The 23,985-nt window shown below is 50.3% G+C and overlaps 1 protein-coding gene across 8 annotated transcripts in view; it reads right to left on the bottom strand.

Annotated features, from left to right (window-relative positions):
- Positions 1 to 17,003: 17,003 nt before the first annotated feature.
- Positions 17,004 to 23,985, bottom strand: part of TRAPPC9 (trafficking protein particle complex subunit 9) — a 433,756-nt gene continuing 426,774 nt past the window's right edge. For all 8 annotated transcript variants that reach the window (XM_072949773.1, XM_072949771.1, XM_072949768.1 and 5 more), the window contains 2 exons: positions 18,467 to 18,687; positions 17,004 to 17,806 (listed from right to left, as the gene is read on the bottom strand). In XM_072949773.1, coding sequence (XP_072805874.1) covers positions 17,639 to 17,806; positions 18,467 to 18,687 — 389 coding nt within the window. In that variant the 3' untranslated portion in view covers positions 17,004 to 17,638. The remainder of the gene's footprint in view (positions 17,807 to 18,466; positions 18,688 to 23,985) is intronic.

Consider the following 23,985-nt stretch of genomic DNA (forward strand, 5'->3'; position numbering starts at 1 on the left):
TCACAGCAGCCTGAACTAACTGAGACATAACGGCACCAGAAAAATTTTTAAATAAAAAAATCAGTAGCTCAAGTTACAAAGTCTTGACCCCTGCTTGTGTGAGTTGACAGGTAGCTCTGCTCACTGCCCTCTGAGACCCAGACTGACAGATGTTCCCCAGCCCGAGGCCTCCACAATCCCTGACAGGGAGAGGGACCCGGAGAGCTCTCGCCATGGTCCTGAAAGCTTCTGCCCAGAGACATCCTACGTCACTCCTGAGTGCACTGTGGTGGCCAAAGCCGACCGCATGGCCGAGCCTGGGGACTCCTGTCCTCCCTCACGACCCGGCAAAGACCTCCACCCAAGAATCCTGTCCCCAGGCAAGTTCCCGTTGACCTGTGAAGGCAAAAGGGAGGCAGTGAGAGTGCATTTCTCAAATTCTTGTCTTTCCTCATGCCACTCATTTGAAGAAAAGACTCGAGAGGAGACTCAAACCTGAAAGTCAGCGAGACAGGACCAAGCCCAGAAAATAAAGAAAGGTGAAAAGGGAAAAACATAGTGGTGAGCAGTGGACCTCGATATGTAGATAAACTAAATCAAAATGTTAAGGATAGGCCTGTCTCAGGCTGTGTCATCTAAGTGCTAAGTCAGGTTTCCTGAAATAGAAGGTCCGTCCTGGAAGGAAAATTCTAATGATCGTCTGTTTATAAAAGTCACAGCTCAGCAGCAGCCTCGAGTTCCGGCCGGTGCGGGGTGGGGGTGGGGCGGGTAGGAATGATCAGCCTCGCAAGGACCTCATCTTCGAAGGAGGAAAAAGGAAGACAATAAAGGAAGTCTAGAAGCGCCATCTTAGTGGGCTGAGGAGGAATAATTAGGGGAAAACAGAACATCTTATTGCGTGGGACAGCTGGTGTCTTGTTTCCAAAGCAGAGAGATCTGGGTCTGGCCATGGAGACAGGGAAGAGGAGGCAGCCATCAGTGCAGTGGAAGGGGTCTGAGGGTCTGACTGCTTGGATGATCATAACAAAACACCAGACTGGGGGGCTTACACAACACACCGTTGTCTCTCCCAGTCCTGGAGGCTGCAGTTCCAAGAGCAAGGGGACCGCAAGGAAGGTTTCATTCTGAAGTCCCATCTCTTGGCTTGAGGACGGCTGCCATCTTGCCGTGTGCCCAACTAGCCTCTTTGTGCAAACACTGGGAGGAGGAGGAGGAGAGGGAGCTCTGGTATCTCTTTTCATAAGGACACGAGTCCTACCAGGACTTAATACTTAAATACTTCCTTAGAGGCCCCATCTCCAAATAGCTGCACTGAGGGTTAGGACTTCAACATATGAATTTTGGGAGACACGTGAAACATTCAGTACATCAGAGAAAGGCATAAGCAGGGACTTCCAAATTAACAAAGGGAGAAATGGGAGGAACAGTAACTTGATCAAAACCATCAAAAACGAGGGAGAAACAATGATACAAAATAAATAACCAACAGTGGACTCTTGTAGGAGCTACATTAAATATATGAGTTAATCTCTTAAATGGAAAGAACTGAATTCTCCCATTAAAAGACAGACATTGTCATGTTGGGTTCAACAAGCAAAAGAAAGAAAGCCAATTAGCAGTTGTTTATTAGAAATACACTTGAAACAAAATGATATTTTAAATATTTAAAATAAGTTCTGGGAAAATATTTACAAGAATAAAGCAAATGAAAATAAACTAAGACTGGCAGATACTGATCTCAAGAAGGTTTAAAATATTTATCTGTGATAAATTAGAACATTACAGAATAAAGCAGTACACAGTCATAGCCTGTATTTAAAAAACAAAAACCAAAAAAAGAGCTAAATATATAAACAAAATGTACCAGGAAAGGAAAGAGAAGTTAATAAAAATAAAATTACAGTGAAAGAGAACTGTATATCTCTATGAGAAATGGCAAGCGAATTGGAAATTAAGAAGCAATCGACTATATTGCATGGCCATTGATTGGATCTACTTTGAACAAACCAGATTTTAAAAAGTCATTTTAGGGACAATTAGGGAAATTTGAATACGGGTAGAATTTTAGAAAATTATAGAACATCACCGTTATTTTCTCAGGTGCAATAGTGACATTGTGGTTACGTAGGGAACATCCTTCTTTAGTAAAGAGGCGAGCTAAAGTGTCTAATGGTGAAATGCCACGAAGCCAGTAATTTAACCCCCAATGCCTCTGTAAAAACAAACACGGCAGAGTGTGCACGGTTACTGAATCTTGGTGATAGATGTAGAGTATACATGCTCTCTGATTTTATGTAGATTTGAAATTCAAAAACAACAAGGTAATCACATCAGAGTTGAATAATACAACCAAGTATGAATGCATATACAATATACAATTATACATGTATATTTTTTCAAATAGTGAGTACATTTTCATGTGCCCAAAGGTCACTGATGAGAATCAGTATATAATAGGCCAGCAAGAAAACATTACCAAATTCAAGAACACAAGAATAAAATCTTTTACGGGCCTCATGCTCCAGCCATATTCAATACAAGCAGAAATGAATCACAAAAAGAGAGTCAAACACACTTAACTTGCAAATTTAACTCTTGGATCAAAGAGAAAAATCCAAGGCAAAATTATATAATATCTGGAAAATAAAGAAAAAGAAAATGCTTCATGTTAAAACATATGGAGTAAAGTTAACACAGCTTGGAAACACACAGCCTGAAATGTCTTCATTAGGGAAGGGGGAAGACAGAACATAATTTTTAGCACTTGTCTCATGAAATTAGGAAAAGGAGTAACAAAAGAAACAAGAAAAAGGGAATTCATATAGAAATGAAATTGAAGAAATAGAAAAAAATTGAAATAGTGGGAAGAATATACAAATACAAAGGCTTGTTTTTTGAAATGGCTAATAAAATTTTTGGAAAACCCTCGTGAGTCCAATTACGGAGAATGAAGAGAGAGACTAAACTGAGACGCGATTAGGAGTGAGAAGGTGGCCACACCAAGGTAGCTACAGATACAGCGAGATAAAAGTAGTTAGAATATTACATGCAACTCTGTGATGACAAATTGAAAACCTCAGGGAAATGGACGATTTCTTCGTAAAAGTAAGTGACCAAAATCAGTCCAAGAAAAAGTGGAAAACTTTAGTAGTCCAATTACCATGGAAGAGATTAGAAGGTGACTGGAGATCTATCAGTGAAAAGACACCAGAATCAGACAGGCTCACAGCCGAGTTTTATCTAATTTCTAAAGAACTGATCATTTTGCCACCATTCAAACTATTGGAGGCCATAGAAAAGGATAGACAAGAAACTCCCTTATTCATTCTGGGCATCTAGAAGAAGTTTAATACAAATAATATGAAATAAGGGGAACTACAGACCAATGGTACTTATGAATATAGGTAAAAATTTCTAAATAAAATATTAGCAAGTAGAATACAGTGACTATAATCAAAAGAACAATACACTACCCTTGAGGTTTATTGTGGGAAAGCAGTGTGTGGTTCAGAGCCCTTGGCCTTGGGAACATTTTGCAGGCATATTGTCACCCCTCTTCTCTGAGGGTTCCTTGGTAGGACAAAGTAAGGACATATTAGGCAATGATCAGGGGGCTCAAGTGAACCAGACTGGACAGAACTAAGTCCAAGGGGGCCTTAATATGTTAGCAAATGCCGAGATTTTATATGGGAATTTTATGGGGCTTATTTCCAAAAGAAGCTCTAATTGTTTCAGCATCTTTTAACTGTTCCAAAGAACTAATTCCTTTTTGATTTGAAATCCACTGAGGGAAAGGGAATTTTCTTGGTTTCAATTGAGCACCAGAGCACAAGATCTAATATTACAGAATTCTTGCAGCAACTCTGTGAGGCGTTGTTATAATTGACACCGAGGCTTGGAGAGGCGCAGTGACTTCTGAGAGCTCTCAGACGGTGAGGACAGGGTTGAGATCCAAACCCTGCTGCAACTGACTGCAACCCAAGCTTTTAATGGCACACGTGGAAGCCACACGTCCCCTGGTGACCTCCTGGTTCAGGGAAATTTCCCAGTCTGTTTAGCCAAAGCTGGGAGCAACGAGAAAAATACACTGGATAAGGGAAGGGAGACCTGGGTTCTGTTTCAGCTTCTGCCTGCTGATGGGTTGGGCCATGCCTTTGAAGGCCCCTGTCCTTCCTCAACTCCGAATCCTTGCATAGCGGGTCTCTGAAGGGCCGGCCGTGGGTCGCTGTCCATGGTACTGAGGTGCTCCTGCCCGAGGTCTCAGACTTCACCCATTTTCAGAGGAGCTGGCCTGGGTGGCTGCCAGCAACATACTGTGATTAATCAGCAGGTTTGAAATGGCAAACTAAATTCTAAAGGTGGGAGATAGAAAGAATTTCTTTATTGGTTTGCTGAGTCTGTGCCAAAGGATCTTTCTATTTTTACCGAAAGCCATGTCTTTGACAAGTCTCATCACCTGGGCCTGAATTGAACATCTCAATTTTTGAAGACAAGCATAGAGCTAAGTTTCCACTGCCCAGGTGAATAAATGGAACATTGTCTGAATCTTAAAGCACCCCCCCTTTCCCCTCTCAAACTCCATCCTTATTCTTTACTCCAGAGGAATCTGCTAAATTTTCTGTCAGTTACTTACTTGTCTCTAATGTCTTTTTTTTTTAATAACTTGTGTGTGTATCTTTCATAAATACACTGATTTGTTTTGGGGACTTCATGTGATTAGAATCATATTGCATGTGCTTTTCTGTCACCTGCTTTCTTCCATCAACGTTATGTTTTGGAAGTGTATCAAGCTGTTGCATATTCACCGTTGTATAGGATTCTGCTACATAAATATGCTACAATGGATTTGTACATCCCATTCTTCCTATGGAATGTGGATTTTATGTCCTTTTTTCCTGCTATGAGCATTTTAGTTCCCAGCTCGTGTTGCACAAGCCACTGCATATTCATTAAGTTATGTACATGGAGGTGGAATCATTGGGTCATAGGGTATGACCCGTTCAACCTCACTAGGAGTGGTAGAAACTTCTGGTACTCACTCTTCCCTCCTCCAAATAAGAGACATGCCCCATTTGCCGTCAGGTGAGGCCATGTAACTTGCTCTTTTGGGTGGATTGTGAGCATATGTGACTTGACATTATTTCCAGGCTGAATAATCTCATTGCAGCATGAGACTCTCCTCATATTTCTCCCAGACGGTGTCTTTCCACCTTCTTTATGGTATCCTGTGATGAGCAAAATTTCATAATCTTAATATAGTAAAATTTATCATTTTTATGGCTTGTGCTTTTTGTGTCTTACTTAGAATATCCATCCCTACCCCAAGATTGTAAGACATCTATAATGTCTTCTAAATATTTTATACTTTTCCTTTCACATTTAGGCCTTTAACCTCAAATAGATTTTTATGTATAGTGTGTGGCAGGGCCCAATGTCTCTCTTTCCCCTATGGCTACTCACTTACTTTCTTAGCACTATTTCAGGAAAAGTCTGTCCTCTTCCCACTGGCATCTGAAAACAGTATTTCATACATCATATGTCCTTACAAGCATGGGTCTGTTTCTGCGGTTTCCACTGGTCCATTTTTCTATTTTGCAGTGTCTACTTGTTTAGCATTACAATACATTTTGACTTATTCTTTAAGAGTATGTTGGCAATTATTAGGCCTTTGAGTTTATATATGAACTTTAGAAGCAGTTTGCCAAGCCTAATAAAAATTGTTAAGATTGTTATTGGTGTTGCATTGAATCTATAGATCAATTTCGTGAGAATTTACCTTTATGAGACAGAGTCTTCCAACAGCTTATTTAGATCTTTAATGTCTTCCAATAAATTTTTTGTAACTTTCTCCATAATGGTTTTGCACATTAAAGAAAAGATGTATTCCTGGGTTCTGTGTTAGTTTCCTATTGTTTCTGTAGCGAGTTTCTACAAACTTGGCGGCTTGAACAACACAGATTGATTTTCTTACAGTTCTGGAAGTCAGAGTCCAAAATGAGTTTCGCTGGGCAAACGTCAAGACACTGGCAGGGCTTTGTTCTTTGTGGAGGCTCTGGGGAAGAACCTGTTTCCTTGCCTTTTCCACCTTCTAGAGGCTGCGGCATCTCTTGGCTCATGGCCCCTTCCTCCATCTTCAAAGCCAGCACATCAGGCTGTGTTCTTCTCACCCTGCCATCTCTCTGGTTCTCTTTTGTTTCTCTCTTTCCCTTTTAAGGATCCCTGTGAATATATTGGACCCAACTGAATAATACAAGATAATCTCCCTATTTTAAAGTTAGATTATTAGTAACTTTAATTTTATTTGTACCCATAATTACTCTTTGGCATGTAACCCATCATTTTCACAAGTTATGGAAACAGGACCTGGACATCTTTGGAATGTCATTATTCTGTCTACCACAGATTCTTTATACTTTTTCATAGTTCTATACATGACAATGTTTATAATTGTATTTTCTAGCTGGTTTTTATTGTGGTACCAAAATGCTGTGGTTCTATGTTGATTTTGTATCAACAACATTGCTAAGCACTTATTAATTCTTAAACCTGAAGATTCTTTAAGAATTTTTAAGTGTAATTGATGATATAATGTGCAAATAGTGACAGTTTTGTTTCTTCCTTTCCAGCCCTTATGCCTTTTATTTGTTAAGTTTCTGCACTGGCATGGACCGGTTATACAATGTTGAATAAAACTGGAGATAATGAGCTTCCTTGTTTTGTTCCTGATCTTAAAGAGAGTGTTTATATTTCAAAATTAAGAATAATGTTTGTTACATGTATATTTTTATAGGTATCCTTTTACTAGGTAAAGGACTGTCTTCTAGACCTAAATTACTAAGAGGTTCTTTGGGGCATTAGGGATTTTTTGAAAGCCATGAAAGGATGTTGACTTTTATCAAAGACTTCCCACATCCATAAGAATGAGCATATGATTTTTCTTCTTTAATTTGTTAATGTGGTGGATTCATTAATATCCTTTCCAATGTAAAACCAACCTTGCATTCTCTGGATAAATACAGTTTGGTCATAGTATTCTAGCTTTTACACATGTCACTGAATCTGTTTGCTAACATTTAGATTCACATTTTTGTATTCACATTGATGGATGATTTAGCCTAAAATTTTCTTTTCTTATGCTGTCTTTGTTAGACTTTGATATCAAGGTTATACCAGCCTCATAAAATATATTCAAGTATTTTACCTCTTTTCCCATGTTCAGAAAGATTTTGTGTATCATTAGAATTTTTTGTTCCTTGAATTAGAATTCACTGGTAAAAACCATCTGGGCCTGGACTTTTCTTTTCAAAAATATTTTAAAGATTTTAAACTACTGATTTGATTTCTTTAATGGCTTCAGGATTATTCAGTCTATTCATTATCATAAATTTTAATTTTTATTACATTCTTCTAGAAAATTTATATTTCATTAATGTTTTCAAGTTCATTGTTATGAAGTTCTTCATAATTTCCTCTTATAACATACTTCTGTTATTGTCTGCAGTATCTGATGTCCCCTCTTTATTTGTAATGTGGCTATTTGTGTCTTTTCTTTTCTTTTTATTAATCTAGTCAGAGTTTTCTCAATTTTATTAGCCTTTCCAAGAAACAACCCTTAGCTTTTTGTTACTGTGTGTTTCTGATTTTATTAACTTATGATCTTATCTTTATTATATTATTCTAGTATCTTTGATCTCTTGCCATCTTTTTTCAGCTCCTGGAGATGGTTCTTAGTTCATTAACTTTTACAGTTTCCTCTTTCGAATATAAGGATTTACGTTTATGAAACATTCCTCTAAATACTGATTTATGTGCATCACACAAGTTCTGACATACTTTTATTATTATTCAGTTGCAATATTTCCTTCTTTCCATGGTGATTTCTTCTTTCAGCTCTGAACTGTCTAGAAGAAATTCCTAATTTCCAAACACATGAGAATTTTATGATCATCATTTTGTGATGGATTTCTACTTAAGTATATTTGGTTCAGACACTGTATCTGTATGGTAACGTCCCTCAACTACATGCTGGGCCATAAAGCAAATCTTAACACATGTACTTGATAAAAATGTCTCTCTACAGCTGCTGAGTATTCTGTATAAATGTGTCAAATCAGATTTAATGACAGCAATTTTCAAATCTTTTGTATCTTTAATAATTTTATTTTCTTGATCTTTCAGTTACTGTGAGAGACTTGTCTATTTCTGCTTGTAGTTCTATCAGGTTTTGCTTTATGTATCTATATTATTGGTTGCGTACATATTGGGGTTATTATAGCTTCCTGGTGAGTTATTACTTTTATCATCATGATATTATTGTCTTTATTTCTTGAAGTAATTTGTTTTTTGCTTTAGACTTACTTTTTATTAGGACTTTTTGAGTACATCTTTTCCTACCATTTTATTTCAACCTACCATAACCTTATGTTTTAGTGTCTCTCATAAACATCGTAAACTTGATTTTGTGGGTTTTGTCCAGTCTTTTATCTGGGAATTTAATTTATTATTTATTACTGATATACTTTAATTTATTTCCACAACTTCTTTTATAACCACTTCTAGGTGTTACTTAATTAAGCTCTGCGCCTCATTTTTCTCAAATGTAATACGGGAATAATAATACCATTATGGTTATCATTTTATTTCTGTCATTTCCACTTATTTCTTTGGTCCTTCTTCTTTCCTTTCTTGCCTTCTTTTGCACTAAATAATTAGTTTTCCTTACTCCATTTTCTGGAGCATTTATTTTGGAAGTTGTTCATGCTATTTTTTATTTTCTTAATGCTTATCCCAGAAATTGGAACTTCTGTAATTAAAGCACCAAAGCTCAAGTCTAATTTAATATCTTTATCTTCCTCCTGAACCTTTAAAATTGAAACTAAAGCACTTTAGAATACTTTGATTCCAATCATCCCCTTACCAACATGTACGTGTTATTTTGCTGTTATATATATTATGTTTTAACTTCATAATTCATAATCATTATTATACAGTAAATGTTTGTTTAGATCTGTCCACATACGTGCCACTCTATCTGCTGCTCTTTCTTCCTTGCATCTCTGTCTTTCTATCTGGCATCAATTTCTTTCTACCTGGAATTCATTCTTCAGAACTCTCTTTAAGTGAGGTTTTGGTGGTGGGAAACACTATTTTTGTTTATAAGAAAATGTAATTATTTCACCTGTTGAGAAATATTTGTGTCACTTAGAACATCCTCAGATGTTATGCCACTGCCTTCTGGACTTTGTTTTTGCTGATGAGAAGTCAACTGTCAATCAAATTGCACTTCTTTGAAGGTAATCTGTCTTGTCTTTCTAGTTCCTTTTAAATCATCCCTTTGCATCTGGTCTTTGAAATTGAACTATGACATGTCTATTATGTCTTTTTAATGTTATGCTACTTGGAATTTGTCAGGCTTCTTAAATATGTGGATTTTTGTTTTTATCAGTTCTGAGATGTTCTCAGTCATTATCTCTTCAAATACTGCCTTTTCTCCATTCTCTTTACTCTCTCGTCCAAAACCTCTGATTAGGTTCATGTGAGAGCATCTCTCTCTCCTCTGTGTTTTCCTAAGTCCTTTCACATTCTCTTTCTGGGCTGCATTTTTCACAACGTCTTCAGCTCTCTCTTCCATTCACTAGTTCTCTCTGAAGCTGGGTTTAATCTGCATTTCAACCTATTCATTAAGTATTTAATTCAGTTCTGTTTTCAATTATAGGAGTTCCATTTGACTATTTTATGATGTTCTAGATATTTACTCGTGTTAACCTTTTTCATTTCTTGTAATGTATAAAGCACACTTATTTTATCGTCTCTGTCTGATAAATCCAATATCCCATTACTTTTCAAGCCTGAGTTTCTTTTTTGTTCCTTCTGTCTCTCACACACAATGCATTATTTCCTTGTGCACTTAATGACTTCCTTTCTTTTAAAACTGAATTATTCATTTTCCTTATAGAAACCCTTGGAGAGTTGGGACAAAAATAGATCCCTCCAGAAAGGATGTGTTTACTTCTGTAAGATGTCTTGTGTGTAGTGGTGGTGGTGGGTCGTATATATCTAGGATCATTTTCAAATTAACGGATGACTTGGCATTTGGGGGAGGCATTCAGGACTTGGGACTGCAGATCCGGGGGGACCAGCTTGGGTTGCACTCAAAGGGTTGAGACAGGGCGGTTTTACTTTTACACTCTGAGTAGGGTAGGGCTCCCAAATTAATGGAAAGCAGTCTTCCACTAGATTCCCTGCCTGGTGGGCGCTGGCATTTGTCTTCCTCCTTCCCGTTTCACGGGACCACAAAAGCTGATGCTCCAGCTTTGGCAGAAACCCTCAAAATGAAAGTTGGCACGAGCACACTGCTCGCCTCTCTGGATTCTGCCCACACACCAGGTACCAGGCTGAGCATTTCTTACTTTCCTGCCAGCTTGTGGATGCACTCACTGGTGTGTTTTTATATAATTATCATAGCTTTTAGTTGTTTTCAGTAGGAGGCTCAGTCTGGGCCCCTACTCCATTTTGTTGACATCCTCTTTTGGTCTTCATGTGTTCTTTGTCTTAATCCCTTGAGACATTGCTCAGAGGCGCCAGGAGCCAGGTGACCACCTATACCTCACTCTCTTCTCTGCTTACTAAGGCCATGCTGGCTCTTAAGTCATCTAATGACAGTGGCTTCTGGGCTGGCAGCCTCAGAGGCCTCATCGGACACCTGCATCTTTGGAAACCATCCTCAATTCCAGGCTTTGCTTGACTACAGTCACAGAGCTCACTCCTTTGTCAGGCAATCACTGGAGAACTTGTGTTAGAAAGATCTGCCTCATATTATTTCATGTTACTTCATATAATTAACCCATGCAGGGGTCTGATGGGGAACAGTGATGTTACATGTCAAGCTTCCCAAAGGAATGGTGGAATTTCAGGCACATGCTGCATATGTGGACGGGAGGACACGGACAGGCAATGAGAGGGGCACCAGTTGGGAACCAGGATTTATTGAAGAGCTGCTCTCATGTGTAGGAATGTTGAGGAGATCAAATCAAACTATTAACATAAAAGTGCCCATGAAAGAAGTTTCTTTATCTCCATTTATTCGGATGCAAAAATTGAGGCTTCATTTAATTGTCTTGTCTGAGGTCACAAAGTTGACAAGTGGCTGAACTGGGGCTCAGCCCCTCAGACATCTTCCCTTGGGTCTGGGCTCTGCTTCGTGAATTTCAGATGACAGAGCGTGACAGCTGGGTGATTAGGGGGTCACTGCAGGCCTGTCCTGCTCAAATGGAACAAATGTCAGGAGGGCAAAACCCAGCCGGCTCAGCTGGTGGAGTGAAAAGGACATGGTCTATTCCTGGCTCAGCCTCCTGTGGCCCTGGGGAGGAAGGAAGGTTCCAGATACAGCAGCTGTAGGGCTGTGGTGCCCAGGAGCTGACAGCACGGGACCCAAGGCTTCCACCAGACACCTGCACCTGTGTTCTCTACCTCAGCCACCACGAGCACAGCCCCACGCTGGAACGGTCCAGCCACACAAATGCCAACAGCAGCACCGCTGTCTGTGCAGTTCCCTGGCTCCTGCTGACCCGGTCTGTCTCCTCCACTCAAAGACCACGGGGGGCACGTGGTGCACGTCTCATCGGGGTCATCTTTCAGGTGCCTGGGTTAGTTCCAACAGCCCTTCCTCCAAGTAGCCCTCTGAGACTTCTCTCTCGGTGCCTCAGGAACTTCTCTGGTAACTGTTGTGTTTGTTTGTTTTGGAAACAAAAAAGCATAGAGAACATCAAAGGAGAATAACAATTACCTAAATGCTTACCACTCAGAATCCAACCCTGTCAACATTTTCCTGCATTAGTCTTCCTGCACCTACATAGCGCGGGCTCTCTCTGCATCTCTGTCCCACCTTCATCACCTCTGTCTCGATCTTCATCGCCGCAGCCTGTTGTAACTTTATGTGATTGAAGTGCTCCCAGCCTGCTCCCGATCCTGACACCCTCTTTCAACCCTAAAAGAGGTCCCTATTGTAAGGGAAGTGTGTGTCCTTTTCACCTTTTAAACATGTTTTCCTGCAAAGAAGATGAATAAAGCTTTTGGCGGGGGTGCTGTTCACTGGAGTGAGGTCAGGCTCACCCGCCACTTGGGAACTTGCGGCTTCCCTCCGCAGCTCAGCGCTCGGGTCTGTCCAGCTGGTCCAGGGCTCTGCTCCGTTTAGCCTCAGTGCTGTACGTGACCGCTGTTTCATCCCGGCCCCTACTAGTGGTCACTTAGGTTGTTACTATTTTTCTATTGACAAGCCATGCTGGGACGAAGAGACGTTTGCCTTCTGGGGGTGAACCACATCCTTCGTCCTGTGCCTCATCTCCTGGTTTCCAGCCCTCACTCTGTCTGGGCAGGTGGGGTCCTTAGTGGCACGTCTGTCGTATAACCAGGAGCCACACAGTTCCAGGCCCTTTAGAACGAACCCTCAACAGCCTCCCCTGAGGCAGGCACTATCTCCATTTGACAGATGAGAAATAGAGGCTCAGAGAAGTGCAGTGGCCAGCCCAAGGTCACACAGCAAGACAGAGCTAGCTGGAGCATCACTTGAGCTCCAAATCTCATGCTCTGCACCCCCTCTGCAGGGCACTGCTCCCAGTAGGCCCCTCAGGCCAAGGACAGCTGTCAGCCCTTCCTCACCAAGTGCCCTCTCTGTGGCAGAGGATGGAGCACATGATGCACGAGCAAGCAAATAGATCATTCCAGGTTGGGCCGTCTCTCCCCGGAGGGCTGGGACCAACTTAGCCAGGGTGGTCAGGAGAGGCCCCTCGTGGGAGGGGACGTGGGCCTGGGATGGGACAGTAGGAGCCAAGTGGGGCCTGTGGGTGGAGAGGACGTTCGAGGCCCCAGGGCAGGAAGAGGCTCGGTGACAGAAAAGAGAACAGAGGGCCAGGGCAGCAGCGGGCGTGCTTCGTGTGCACGGCGGGGCGGGGGTGCTAGGACTCAAGGTGGAGAAATGGGCAGGAGCCCCATCCATCCCCAGAGCCCCCAGGACCCACCAAACTCCCTGCTCAGGGACCTGTCCTCCTCCGCAGCCGTCTCCTCCCAAATCTCGTGTTCTGGCCTGTCTTTCCTGGGCTCCAGGGGCTCCTTCTGGGGAACACTTCGCTTTCCCTGGGCCCCTGACCTACCTCATGGGCAGTCTCTGCCCTCTTCAGGGCCTGGGACCACACGCCTTCGTCACGCCAGTTACTCCCACGCATCCGCTCCAGGCTGTCCCACACCTCCTGGCCCGCTCAGTGCTGTTCCTCCTCCTTGCACACCCTTCCTCCCTCTTCTCCCTCTGGTGAACTTCAGCAAGGCCCGGTCCAGGGTCACCCCCTCTGGCAAGCCTTCTCTGACCCGAAAGAGAGCCAGCCCCCTTCCTCCTTGTCCCCATAAGGTCATCACCTCCCACCGGTCCTGTCTCAGCGGAGCACAGGCAGTCACCACCAGAGGGTGAGCAGAGTGGCAGTGGTCCCTCCCTGTCCCCAGGACTCGTGAGCCCATCGTCCTATCTCCAAGTCTACACCCAGCCCTCTGTGCTCCTGGAGACCTCTTACTCCTCCTCTCACCTATCTGCTCCCACCCCCACGCCACCTCCTCCAGGAAGGCTTCTCTGATCCTCCTGCCCCCAGGCCCAGCTCATTGGCCTGTTTCCCCAGGTGCCTGCACTGAGACTGCGGGCTCCATGTCCTGGGTCCCACCGATGGGCGCTAGGTGCCAGCCCACCGGCTTTTAGCCCGGCATCCCGTTTAGTCCAGTTAAACTAGGTGGGGCCCTCGCGCTTTGCTCACCGTTGGCCTGGCGCTGGGCGAGTGGCCCCCAAGCTCGGCAGTGGCAGCCAGGAAATTGTTCTGGTTTCCTTCTGAAGGTGTCCCCGCACGTAAGCCAGTGAGGAGCAGCCCCAGCGGCCCCCGCCTCCCTGGGCAGGCTTGCCTGTGACGGGTGCGCAGAGCGGACATCGCAAGTAGAGCCTCCGGCCGGAAGTCGCAGGCCACCAGGAATGCAAGGTGCAACCCCAGACCCTAGCCTGAGGGGCTGCCTGGCCATTTGTTGAGCACCTACTGTGTGCGGGCAGTGCAACGAGACCTCAGGTTCCCTCAACGAACTCTAACAGTGGAGACGCCCAGGGAACGAGCCTGGGAAGGGGCTGAGCCAGGACCTGACCCAGGCCAAGGCCTCCTGCACGGGGCACATCTACCTTACCTTGGAATACAGAGCACTCGGGGTGGCGAACAGGTCAGACCTGGCCCTGTCCTGGGGGAGCCGTGGATGGATGGTCACCCCGCCCTGGAAGGCATTTTCCAGCATCCCAAGCGAAGGGCTTTGGCATCTCCGCTGCAGACACCCCTGCTCTGATACATCCTACCTGGGAGGGCTGACGAGGCCTCCCCAGGGTCCCCGGTCCCTGCCACAGGCAGACGTCCTGGGGTTGTCTCCAGTGGGGCACGAGCCACGGGCAGCTGGCAGTGTACTCTGCTCACGGCGTGGACTTCCACGGCAGGAGCCCCAGACAGGCAGCCCGGAACCTGGGTTCCCAGGCCAGAGGCTGCAGGGTGACCTTGCTCCTCTTGGGCCCCTGGTGCCAACTCTTTGCCCCCTGGGAGGCCTTGGCAGCCCCCTCCCTTCGGGGCTCAGCCAAGGAAAACGATTCCTCCGCTCACATCACTTCTGACACCAAGCACGTGAGCGTCTTCCCGATGACGCCAGGCTCCTGACCCCAGCTGGGGTTCCCGCAGGGCAGTTCAGTTCTGGCGCTGAGTCAGGTCAAGGGCTCAGCCCCCCAGGACTGCCCCGCCTCAGACGGCCACCGCGAGTCCTGGCCACACGCACTCCCGGCCATCCCTCAGCTGTAAACTGGGGCTCCCGGGACCTCCTCCTCAGGTTGGGCAATTTGCCAAAACGGCTCAGCGAATTCAGGGAAACTTTACTTACATGCACCTGTTTATTACAGAGGATTTACAGAGGGTAAGGTGAGCGGTCAGACGAAGGAGCGTTCAGGGCGAGGTCTGGGAGGGTCCAGGGGGAAGGAACTTCTGTCCCCGTGAGGTTGGGGCACACCGCCTCCAGCTCATGGATGTGTTCACCAACCAGACAGCTCTCCACACCGCATTTTAGGGAATTTTATGGGGGCTTCGTCTTGTAGGCATGATGGATAAACTTGGTCTCCAGCCCTTCTCCCCTCTCTGGGGTAGGGGTGGGAGGGAAAGATCCAAGCTTCTTGTCATGCTGGGTCTTTCTGGTGGACCAGCCCCCATCCTGAAGCATCCAGGACCACCCAGAGCTGCCTCTTTAGAATGAAAGTCTGCTGTCACCCAGGAAATTCCAAGGGATGTCAGAGCTGTGTCAGGAACTCAGGGCAGAGACCAAGTGTCTATTGATTATGTTACACTCAGCCGGGCTCAGAAAATGGCTGCTGGCGAGCCCCTACTCCCTGATCCCGGCCCCCAAGATTCCTTGGAACATCCAGTGCCCCGGGGACTCCCGAGGCTGGTACTGATCGGCTCAGGCCCCCAGGAATGAACCCCTGGGGCTTGGAGGACACACGGGCCAGCTCTCGGGCCGCTGGGTGGGGGGGTTCTGAGGCTCTACTCTCACTCCCCCAAGCTTCCAGAGGATTTTGGCCCTAGAGGCCCAACACTTCTCCCTCACTGGCCCTTCCCCTCTCCTGACCACCTCGCTCCCCCATGGGGGTCCCCCCACCTCTCAGACAAGATTGTACTCAAATTTAGGGTTTCCCAGGGGTACACTCAAAGACCCTCCCTGGGCCGGCCTCTGAGAGGCCCCAGGTGTGTGCCCTGGACGGAGGGGAGGGCAGGCTAAGGGCTGGCCTCTGTGAGAAGCAAAGCCTGCGAGGAGAGGCTGAGGGGGTGGCGGGAACGTGGCAGCTTTGTACACTTTGAATGAGGCGGCCCAGCCCCATGTGAGGCGACCCTGGACTCCGGCCCTCACTTGCCCTCCCGGTGGGCACCGTTGGGCGGCCAGCAGCCTGGCCCAGGAGGCCTGGACTTGGGCCCTGAGAGCCCACAAGGGACCATAAACATCAACGGAGAGGGGGCGTGCGGGAGAAAGCAGCCCCTCCTGGGTGTCCCCTGGGGTGACTGGGTTGGGGCAGCACGAACGGGGCGGAGCTCAGATCCTGCTGGGCGGCGTCCAGCTCTGGGCTCCTGGCGCCTGGAGACTCAGTCCCCCGCCCCCATGACGGAGGCTGCACAGCAGGGCGAAGTCCCACCACACTGGGCACCAGGAGGCACTGACCCAGGGACATGGAGGGCCCGAAGGTGCTCGCCGGCCTGAGCCTGGAGTTTCGTGTGGGTGTTTTCTACTCGGGACACACCACAGCCCGTGAAAGGGCACCCGCCTCTGAGGTCGTGGGGTTCTCATGGGCCACGCACCCCAGGCCCATGACAGCTGCTGACCACCCATCCCCTTCTGACCCTGTGTGTGGGTCGGCGCCGCACCTGCAGCCTGGGCAGCCTTGTAGAAATGGGGTGGCCCGGAAGTCTGGTCACCTCTGGCTTCACCCCACCCCGGCTCTGTGCTCTGGGACCCTCGCCTTCTCTCTGGCCCAGAACTCTGCTCCAGAGGTGGCGTTTGCCAGACAAGGTGAGGACACCTGAGCAGGGGTGGGACCCTAAGCCCGCCAGGCTGGGAGTGAGAGCTGCAGGTGGGCGGTCGCGCCTCAGGATTTCTGGATGCCTGCGTGACTCTCTCATGTCTTCCTGAGAGTGTGTGTACCTCAGGAGACAAAGTGGGAGGCCGAGAAGGCCAGAGCCATCGCAGGGGCAGAGGATCGTAGTGTGGGAATCATGACAGTGTTCTGAAACTCAGGCCCAAAGAGCACACGCATGGGAGGAGACTAGGGACCACAGGGACAGACAGACAGACACAGGCCCAACCCTGCTGCCTACCGGCCGCATGTGTGTTGTGGGGAGTTACCGTAACCCCCACCTGAGCTGGAGGCGGACAGGATGGGGGGCAAACCCCTGACCACCCCGGACAAGCAGGTGCACGGATGCAGGTGGGCCAGCAGAGAAGCAAGGCAGGGCCTTTATTGGAGAATCTGTCACAGACACACACAACCATGGCTGCGTGGAGCCCGGCCTGCAACCAGCCAAGGGCAAGTGGGCCCTCTTGGTGTTGACCATGTCATTGCCTCTCCTGGCTGGGCTGCCTTGGGGCCCCTGGGAGAAGAGCCAGCCCTTGGAGGATTCCAAGGGCCTAGGGTGGGGGGCCGAGGGAGGCTCCCCAGGACCACGCGAGTTGTGCCCCTCCCTCACGCTCACCTTTTCTTCCTACTGGCTGAGCTGTGCACCCCAGGTCACAGAGACAGGTGCAGGGAAGTGCAGGGATCCCAGACCTGGGCTGGGTGGGGCCACGCTTTGGGTTTTGGTCAGCAGCCACCTTAGCGCCAGCTCCAGAAGGGGATCCTGATGAACAGTGCGGGAATGGGGAGGCTGTCATGTCTGGGGGCCCCTGACAGCCCAGACAGGAAGTCACAGGTACACGGGGAGGCGAGGGATGGGGGCCAGAGGGATGGGAGGGCTTGCAGCAAAGGCCTTGTCCCCTGTCTGATTGGCAGGGGCCAGGCTGGGTCCCCGTGGGCCCTCTGGCCATCATTCCCCACAGGAACAGGGACCCAGAACAGGGCGGGAGCGACTCAGGCCTGCGCCTCCAGGGCGCGCACGTGCACGCTGGGCAGGCAGAACCAGGACGGCGGTAGTTCCTTGCTCGAGCTGTCCTCATGGAACCGGATGTGGAGGAAAAAGTCGCCTGTGCAGAGGAAGAGGAGGGCCCCGAGGCAGGCCGACTGGCCCGAAGGCTGCACCTGCGGGCAGGAGGAAGAGCCATCAGCCGGGAGCAGCACGGACCCCTGGAGCTGCCAGGACACCCCCGAACCTACCTAGATACAGGGGCAGCGGGGGAGGGGAGGGCCCCCAGACCTGGCTCCCACAGCCTTCCAGGGCTTCCCTGCTGTGCTGCCCCAGGCAAGTCACTGCGCCTCTCTGGGCCTCAGCCCCTATCCTTGGAAGGAGCTAACAGCACTTTCCTCCCTGGGGCCTGGGGGTCGGGGAGCATGGCGAGTGGCTGGGGCAGAGGCGCCATCTCAACAGGTGAGGACTGCGCTGTGTGTCATCGGGAGGCGGAGACTTGCGGCCTCATCAGCCCCTCTGGTCCGGCTCACAGTGACCGCCGAGCAGGGAGGAGCTGGCCACGTGGGGTAGGCAACGGTGACAGTGGCGCATGGGATCTGACGCGGTCCTAGGCCCCTCCACTCGCCTTAGCTCCCTAACAGCCCTAGGGGTGGTCTCGCCACCCTGGTTCCACCCTCAGGAGTCAGGTGCAGAGATGTGAACTTGTCTATGGTCTCCAGGTGAGTCATGGGGACAAGGGTCAGCACAGAGGAGACTCTGCGTCTGAGGATCCCTAAGCCTGTCATGCGGGGGGGGGGGTGACAGGGGACAATGACCGCGGGGCCAGCTCGTACTGCGTCCAGATGGAAGGTGCCAGAGCCCACAAAGGAGACGGCGTGGTGCAGGTTGTAGCTGTGCACACCATTCTGGTGGTCCTGGAAGGGGACCACGCTGAGGGCGAAAGGCCCCACGCTGCGTGGGCTCCGGTTGGTCAGCCGCACCTCCAGGCGCACAGGGTCACCCACGTGGCAGGCCGCCGCCTTGCGGTCACAGGGCTGTCCGTCCACCAGCACGTCTGCAAGGGACATGGCACGTGAGACTGGCAGGGCACCGCCCAGCTAGCCCCCCTCCGCCGTACTCTGTTCATCATTCCCATGCTGATTTCTTCACTCAGTCCTCCCTCCTTCACCGGCCAAGGCTGCCGCCCGCTCTGGATCAGGCTGGGAGCCGGGACACAGACGCAGGGCCCAGGCCCCACCCTCCTGATGTGCAGGCTGGCAGAGACAGGCACGGGGGCCAGAGCTGTACCCTAAGGGGTCTGTGCCACACTGGAGGGGCCGAGAGGGCTCCAAGGTCATCTGGGGGCCCCAGAGGGCCCCTCAGAGAGGCTCCTGGGGGTGGAGGAAAGCCAGGCAAGGGACCAAGGGACTCAGAACTGGAGGGCCTGAGAATGTAGGAGGGCCTGGGACGAGTGGCCGCAGGCACCTGGCTGGGCCTCTACTGAGTCACCTGCAGAATGACCTGCCCAGATGCCCCCAGTGAGGGCTGGGCTGCCCTTAGGGCACTGAGGAGGCGGGACACCAGCTGAAGGAAGATCTGGGCGTCACAGCGTAGGGCGAGCGCCTCTCCCCCGTCAGCTCTAATCCCCAGCCAACGAGGACACTGCGTTTATATATATAGCTTCTCCGGGGCCCTTCCTCACCCGCAGGATGGCTATGAATGCTGATGGCGGAAGATGAGCCAGCCAGGTGCTGGTGCGATGGGGAGAGAGCGCAGAGGCTGCAGGGACGAGTCCTTCCGGCCTCTCCCGGGCCGCTCTGTCCAGAAGGGAGGCAGACCCACAGCCCGAGAGGCCCGCGGACCCCAGGGAACCTGCATGCGGGCCACAACAGGGTCCTGGAATGTCCCAGCCTCAGGGAGGAGGCACCCCCGGAGAGGCAAGAAGGCGGTCCCAGCCTGGAAGCCCATCTCCTGAACCCCAGGGTGCAGGGGAGCCATGCACAGGGAACCTTGACCCGGGAGCTCCTCAGAAGCGGCTGGTAGGACGGACAACGCAGGCGCCTCTAGAGCCCAGAAGGCAGGCCTGCAGCCGGCCACCCTGCTTAGGCGGACCTCCAGAACCACAGGACAGTAGGGTGTGTGGTTTTAAGCCACTAGGTTTGCGCTCACTTGTTAGAGCAGCCGAGAGGCCCAACACAGGTGCTGCTCGGGGCCCTCGGAGCCTGGCCTGGAGTCAGACCGCGGGGACTGAACCCTGCATGTGTCCCTCATCTGGGAAGGTAGTGAGGGTCACATCCTCTGTGAAAGTGCCAAAGAGAGGAGGTGCTCTTGAAGGTTCTTTTCTGCCGGACCACCTCCAAGCCCCGCATTTCTGAAATCCAAGGCCCTAGGCCGAGTCCACAGCCCTCGTTATCTTACAAGTGTTTGCTGAACACCTGGGACGTGGCCCTGCCCTCAGGCAGTGCCGGGGGGACTCGTGCACAGGAAAGGTGGCCACCCTGCAGGGCTGAGCAGGAGGGGCTTGGCACTCAGAGGTGGCCGGGACCCTGATATCCGCACCGTCACCCTTAGCTTGGCCAAATTGAAACCCCTCCTCCCCTGGTTTGCCACACAGAAGCAGCCCCACCCTGCGGGTCTGCCTCACACCTGGAGGTCACACTGAGGTGCTCCCTGGCCATTGGCATGCCCCGTGGCCCACACCATGTCCACCTTGACCCGCTCTATCCTAGCTCAGGCCAGCTACCTGCTCTGAACCTTTCCCACACAGCAGCCAGTTCACAGTGGCATAAAATGTGGTTCCATCCTTTCCCTCTCTTGCCTGCTCCTTGCCTGGCCCGTGGCTTCTTTTTACATTCAGCATAAAAGGGAATTTTGATCAAATTATTGCTGCTGACCCTGGTCTCCAGGGCCCTTCACGGCCCTGAGCCAGGTTCCCCCCATCACAAAGGTTGCTGTTCCCTGCTCCCTGCACTCCAACCACACTGCCTCCTCCCTGTTCCTCCAGCATGCCCAGCTCGTCCCTGCCCCAGGGCCCTTGCACCTGCTGTTCTCACCATCTTGGCCCCCTTCTCAGAGAAGCTGTCCCTGACCACATAGTAGGGATCCTCACTGCCCCATTCTCCTTCCACACTCTACATTTTTTCTTGACCCTCCACATCTTATCTGAAGTTCTCTCATTTATCCATCTGTTTATTAACTATCTGTGTTCCTCCCTCCTTGTCCCAGTACCCAGGCCAGGTCGGCACTTTTCTATTTCATATTTGTTGGAAGAATGAATGGATGAAGGAGAGAGTAAATGAGTGGGCTTTAGGGTGAAGTACCTGGGCCCAAATCCAGGCTGTGCTCTGCCCTCTTTGCCCCCTGCCCCCTGTCACTCCATCTGGAACTCAAGGGGCCTGGGTCATGTCCTTGAAGTGCCCACACAGAGAGGACATTAGGACCAACCTGCCACCAGCTCTGGGTCCCCAACTCACAGACCAGGCTTTCGTGGAGGAGATTATTTATGCAGGAGAATCTCATGTTGTAAGAAATCTCCTGGGAGCAGGTTAGTCTCTTCCCTCAGAGCATTAAATTGGGCCACAGTCCATCTTCTGCCCACCCCCGGCCCTGATTCTCCTTCACTTTTAATACCAGCCAGAGTCACGGACTTAATTTTATCTGGCCCAGAATTCCTCCTGAAACCACGGCCACGTTTATGCTACAGCACGTCGACCGGCTCTGGCAGAAACATACGCTATAAATAGAAGCTCGGATGAGGGAAGGGCCTGCGGGGCCGACTCTGGCGAGAGGCACGGGAGAAAGGAAGTGGTGGTGCCAGCCTGCGTTCAGGCCAAGGGCAGCCACTGGGGGTGGGGGTTCACGCAGGGAGAGGCCCTGGGGAGAGGGGAGCTGTGCGCGCCCCGGGTGGGGAAAGAGCGGCTGGCCCGAGGTTCCACTGGCAGGTGCAGTGAGTCTTCTGCCCGTACTGCCCGGTGCCAGTCCCCCTCCCCACCAACCTCACATGCCCCTGGAGGGCAGCAAGAACAGGTGCGGCTTTGGCGGGCTCTGCGCAGGGACGCTGAAGTGGAGGGAGGGGATGGAGCTGCCGGGCCCCGGGGCCTCTGACCCACCCCACTTCAGCTCTGTGGCTGCCTGGTCCTGAGACCTTGAGTTTGGCACTGGAGAGGTAAGATCCTATGTCCCCAGGGAAGCCTCTCACCACTGGTGGTCTGGGAGGCTTCCTGGAGGAGGATGCTCCGCCCTGTGTCCGTCATTCAGGAATCAGCATGGGGGCTGGAGTCCTGCCCTCCCGCCAGTGTCAGTTTCCCTTCTTTCTCCAGGAAGGGCGGGAGCAGCTCTGTTTCCCGTGCAGGGCTGCTTAAGATCCCCTCCTGGCCTCACCAAAAGCTGCCTCTACTGTGCTCTGCGCCTGCAGGCAGCCAGCCATTCTCATTGCTCTGGAGACAGGGAGGCACAGCCCTCGGGATCTGCCAACCTACCATGCCCATTTCCCTGCAGAGGTTCCCTGGTCAGAGTGAGCCCAGGAGCAAGCGAAGAGCGCAGTGGAAAGGGCTCGGCCTCCTACACCAGGCCTCCCTTCCCCCGGCACACACCAGCCCCTGCTCTTCTCACCCTTATTATTCTTGTGGGTGACAGGTACCCAACGGCATCCTAGCCACTGTCCTAAGGCTTCAAGGGGATGGTCCCATGGTCTCCTCAAACCGGCCCCATCAGGCTGGCACCGTCACGGCCCCACTTCAGAGGTGACCACGTCCCGGTGCAGAGAGCCGGCAGCTGGCCCCAGGTGCACATCTAAGTGCTGAGCCCCCACCAGAACCCTGGGCTCCAGGCCTCGTGTTATTTTTTTAAATAGCTTTACTGAGATTTAGTTCACAAACCACACAGTTAACCCACTAAAGTGCACAATTCCACGGCTTTGCCTATATTCCCAGATCCTTGCAACCATCACTACAGGTGATCTGAGAACATTTTTATCACCTCAAAAAGAAGCCCCACACCCTTTCACCGTCCCCATGCCTCTGCCTGTCCCCCAGCACCAGACAACCTTGAGCTGACTCTAGCTCCGTGGATGGCCCCGCTCCGGGCTTTCCCGTGAACACAGTCGCAAGCACACGGTCTTCTGGGACTGGCTTCCCTTCCCCAGCGCGGCATGGCCACGGCCCAGCCTGGGGAGGGGGGGGCCTGTGTCAGAGCTTCGCCCCACTACGCACATTTCCTTGCCTTTGGTTTCTTTGAAACAGGGAATGGCTAAGCAGACTTTAGGCACAAATGTCTAATTTTGGATAAAAAATGTTAAAGACTTAAGAACAATGCAGCAGGAATTAATGAGGTGAAGACCCAGAATCAGCCGGAGTGAGTCAGGTTTTCGAAGCTCTACCAGGCCGGTTTCAGCGAAAGCACATTTAAATTTCAGATTTCACAAGACACACACATTTTTCTAGTTGGCATAAATCCTGGGTGGGCCTAAATTTTCGAGCCAAATTTGATTTCGGCAAGGCTTGGCGTGGGAATTAGTCAACAAGCCTTGTCACTCCTTAGATGAAGCAAAACCAGTTCAAGTGGGGAAGACAATAGCTGAGCTGGACACGGGACGAGGACCGAGGCCGCCGGCCCTGCCCTCCCCGTACGGCCGGCCAGCCGGCCCGAGGGGGAGGCCGCAGGCCGCTGTGGGGGGAAAGCCTGTAATTACCCAGTAAAAGGTGGTGAACTTCCTCCAACGCCAACGTAGCTAACGGCCAGGGACTCAACCAACAAGGCAAGTTCTCCCACTTTACCAATGAGAACCAGGTAACTGAGTCGCCGTCCCTTACCCTGGGGCTGTTCGGAAGCTCAGAGCCCGTGGTGGCCCCATCTCGGGCACCACGGGGCCCTCAGCGGCCGTATTTCAGGCCACACACGGCGCACGCACACACACAGCCTCTCCTGCACGCCCTCGCCTCCAAGTCTTGACCAACTAAGCCAAATATGGCTTCCCTCAGTTCAGAAGTTTTAGATTTTATTTTCTACTTGACTGTATGTTGAGGGAGAGTTTGCAAAAGAGGTTAGAAGCACAGAAGTGCCCCAGGGGCATGATGGTTTTCTGGGTGGGGGACACCTGGGGAGGTGAGGTCAAATCATACCGCCCTCTCGCCACCCTCCCCATCACCCCTTCCCCCACCTGCCGAGCCCCTCCACGCACTGCGGGGAAGGGGGCCTTTCTGCTGGCTGTGCTGGCCCGCACTGGGGGATGATGCAGAGGAGAGTGGAGGGCAGAAGGAAGGGCTGCTCCTGGCAGCTCAGCCCGGCTGCCCGGGCTCCTGGGCCAGGAACACAGGCCCCCTGTGCACGTGGGCTCTCATCAGGGTGGGCGCCATGTGAGGCCAGGGCCCTGCGC

Source organism: Vicugna pacos, chromosome 25 (genome assembly GCF_048564905.1).
Source record: "Vicugna pacos chromosome 25, VicPac4, whole genome shotgun sequence".
NCBI lineage: Eukaryota > Metazoa > Chordata > Mammalia > Artiodactyla > Camelidae > Vicugna > Vicugna pacos.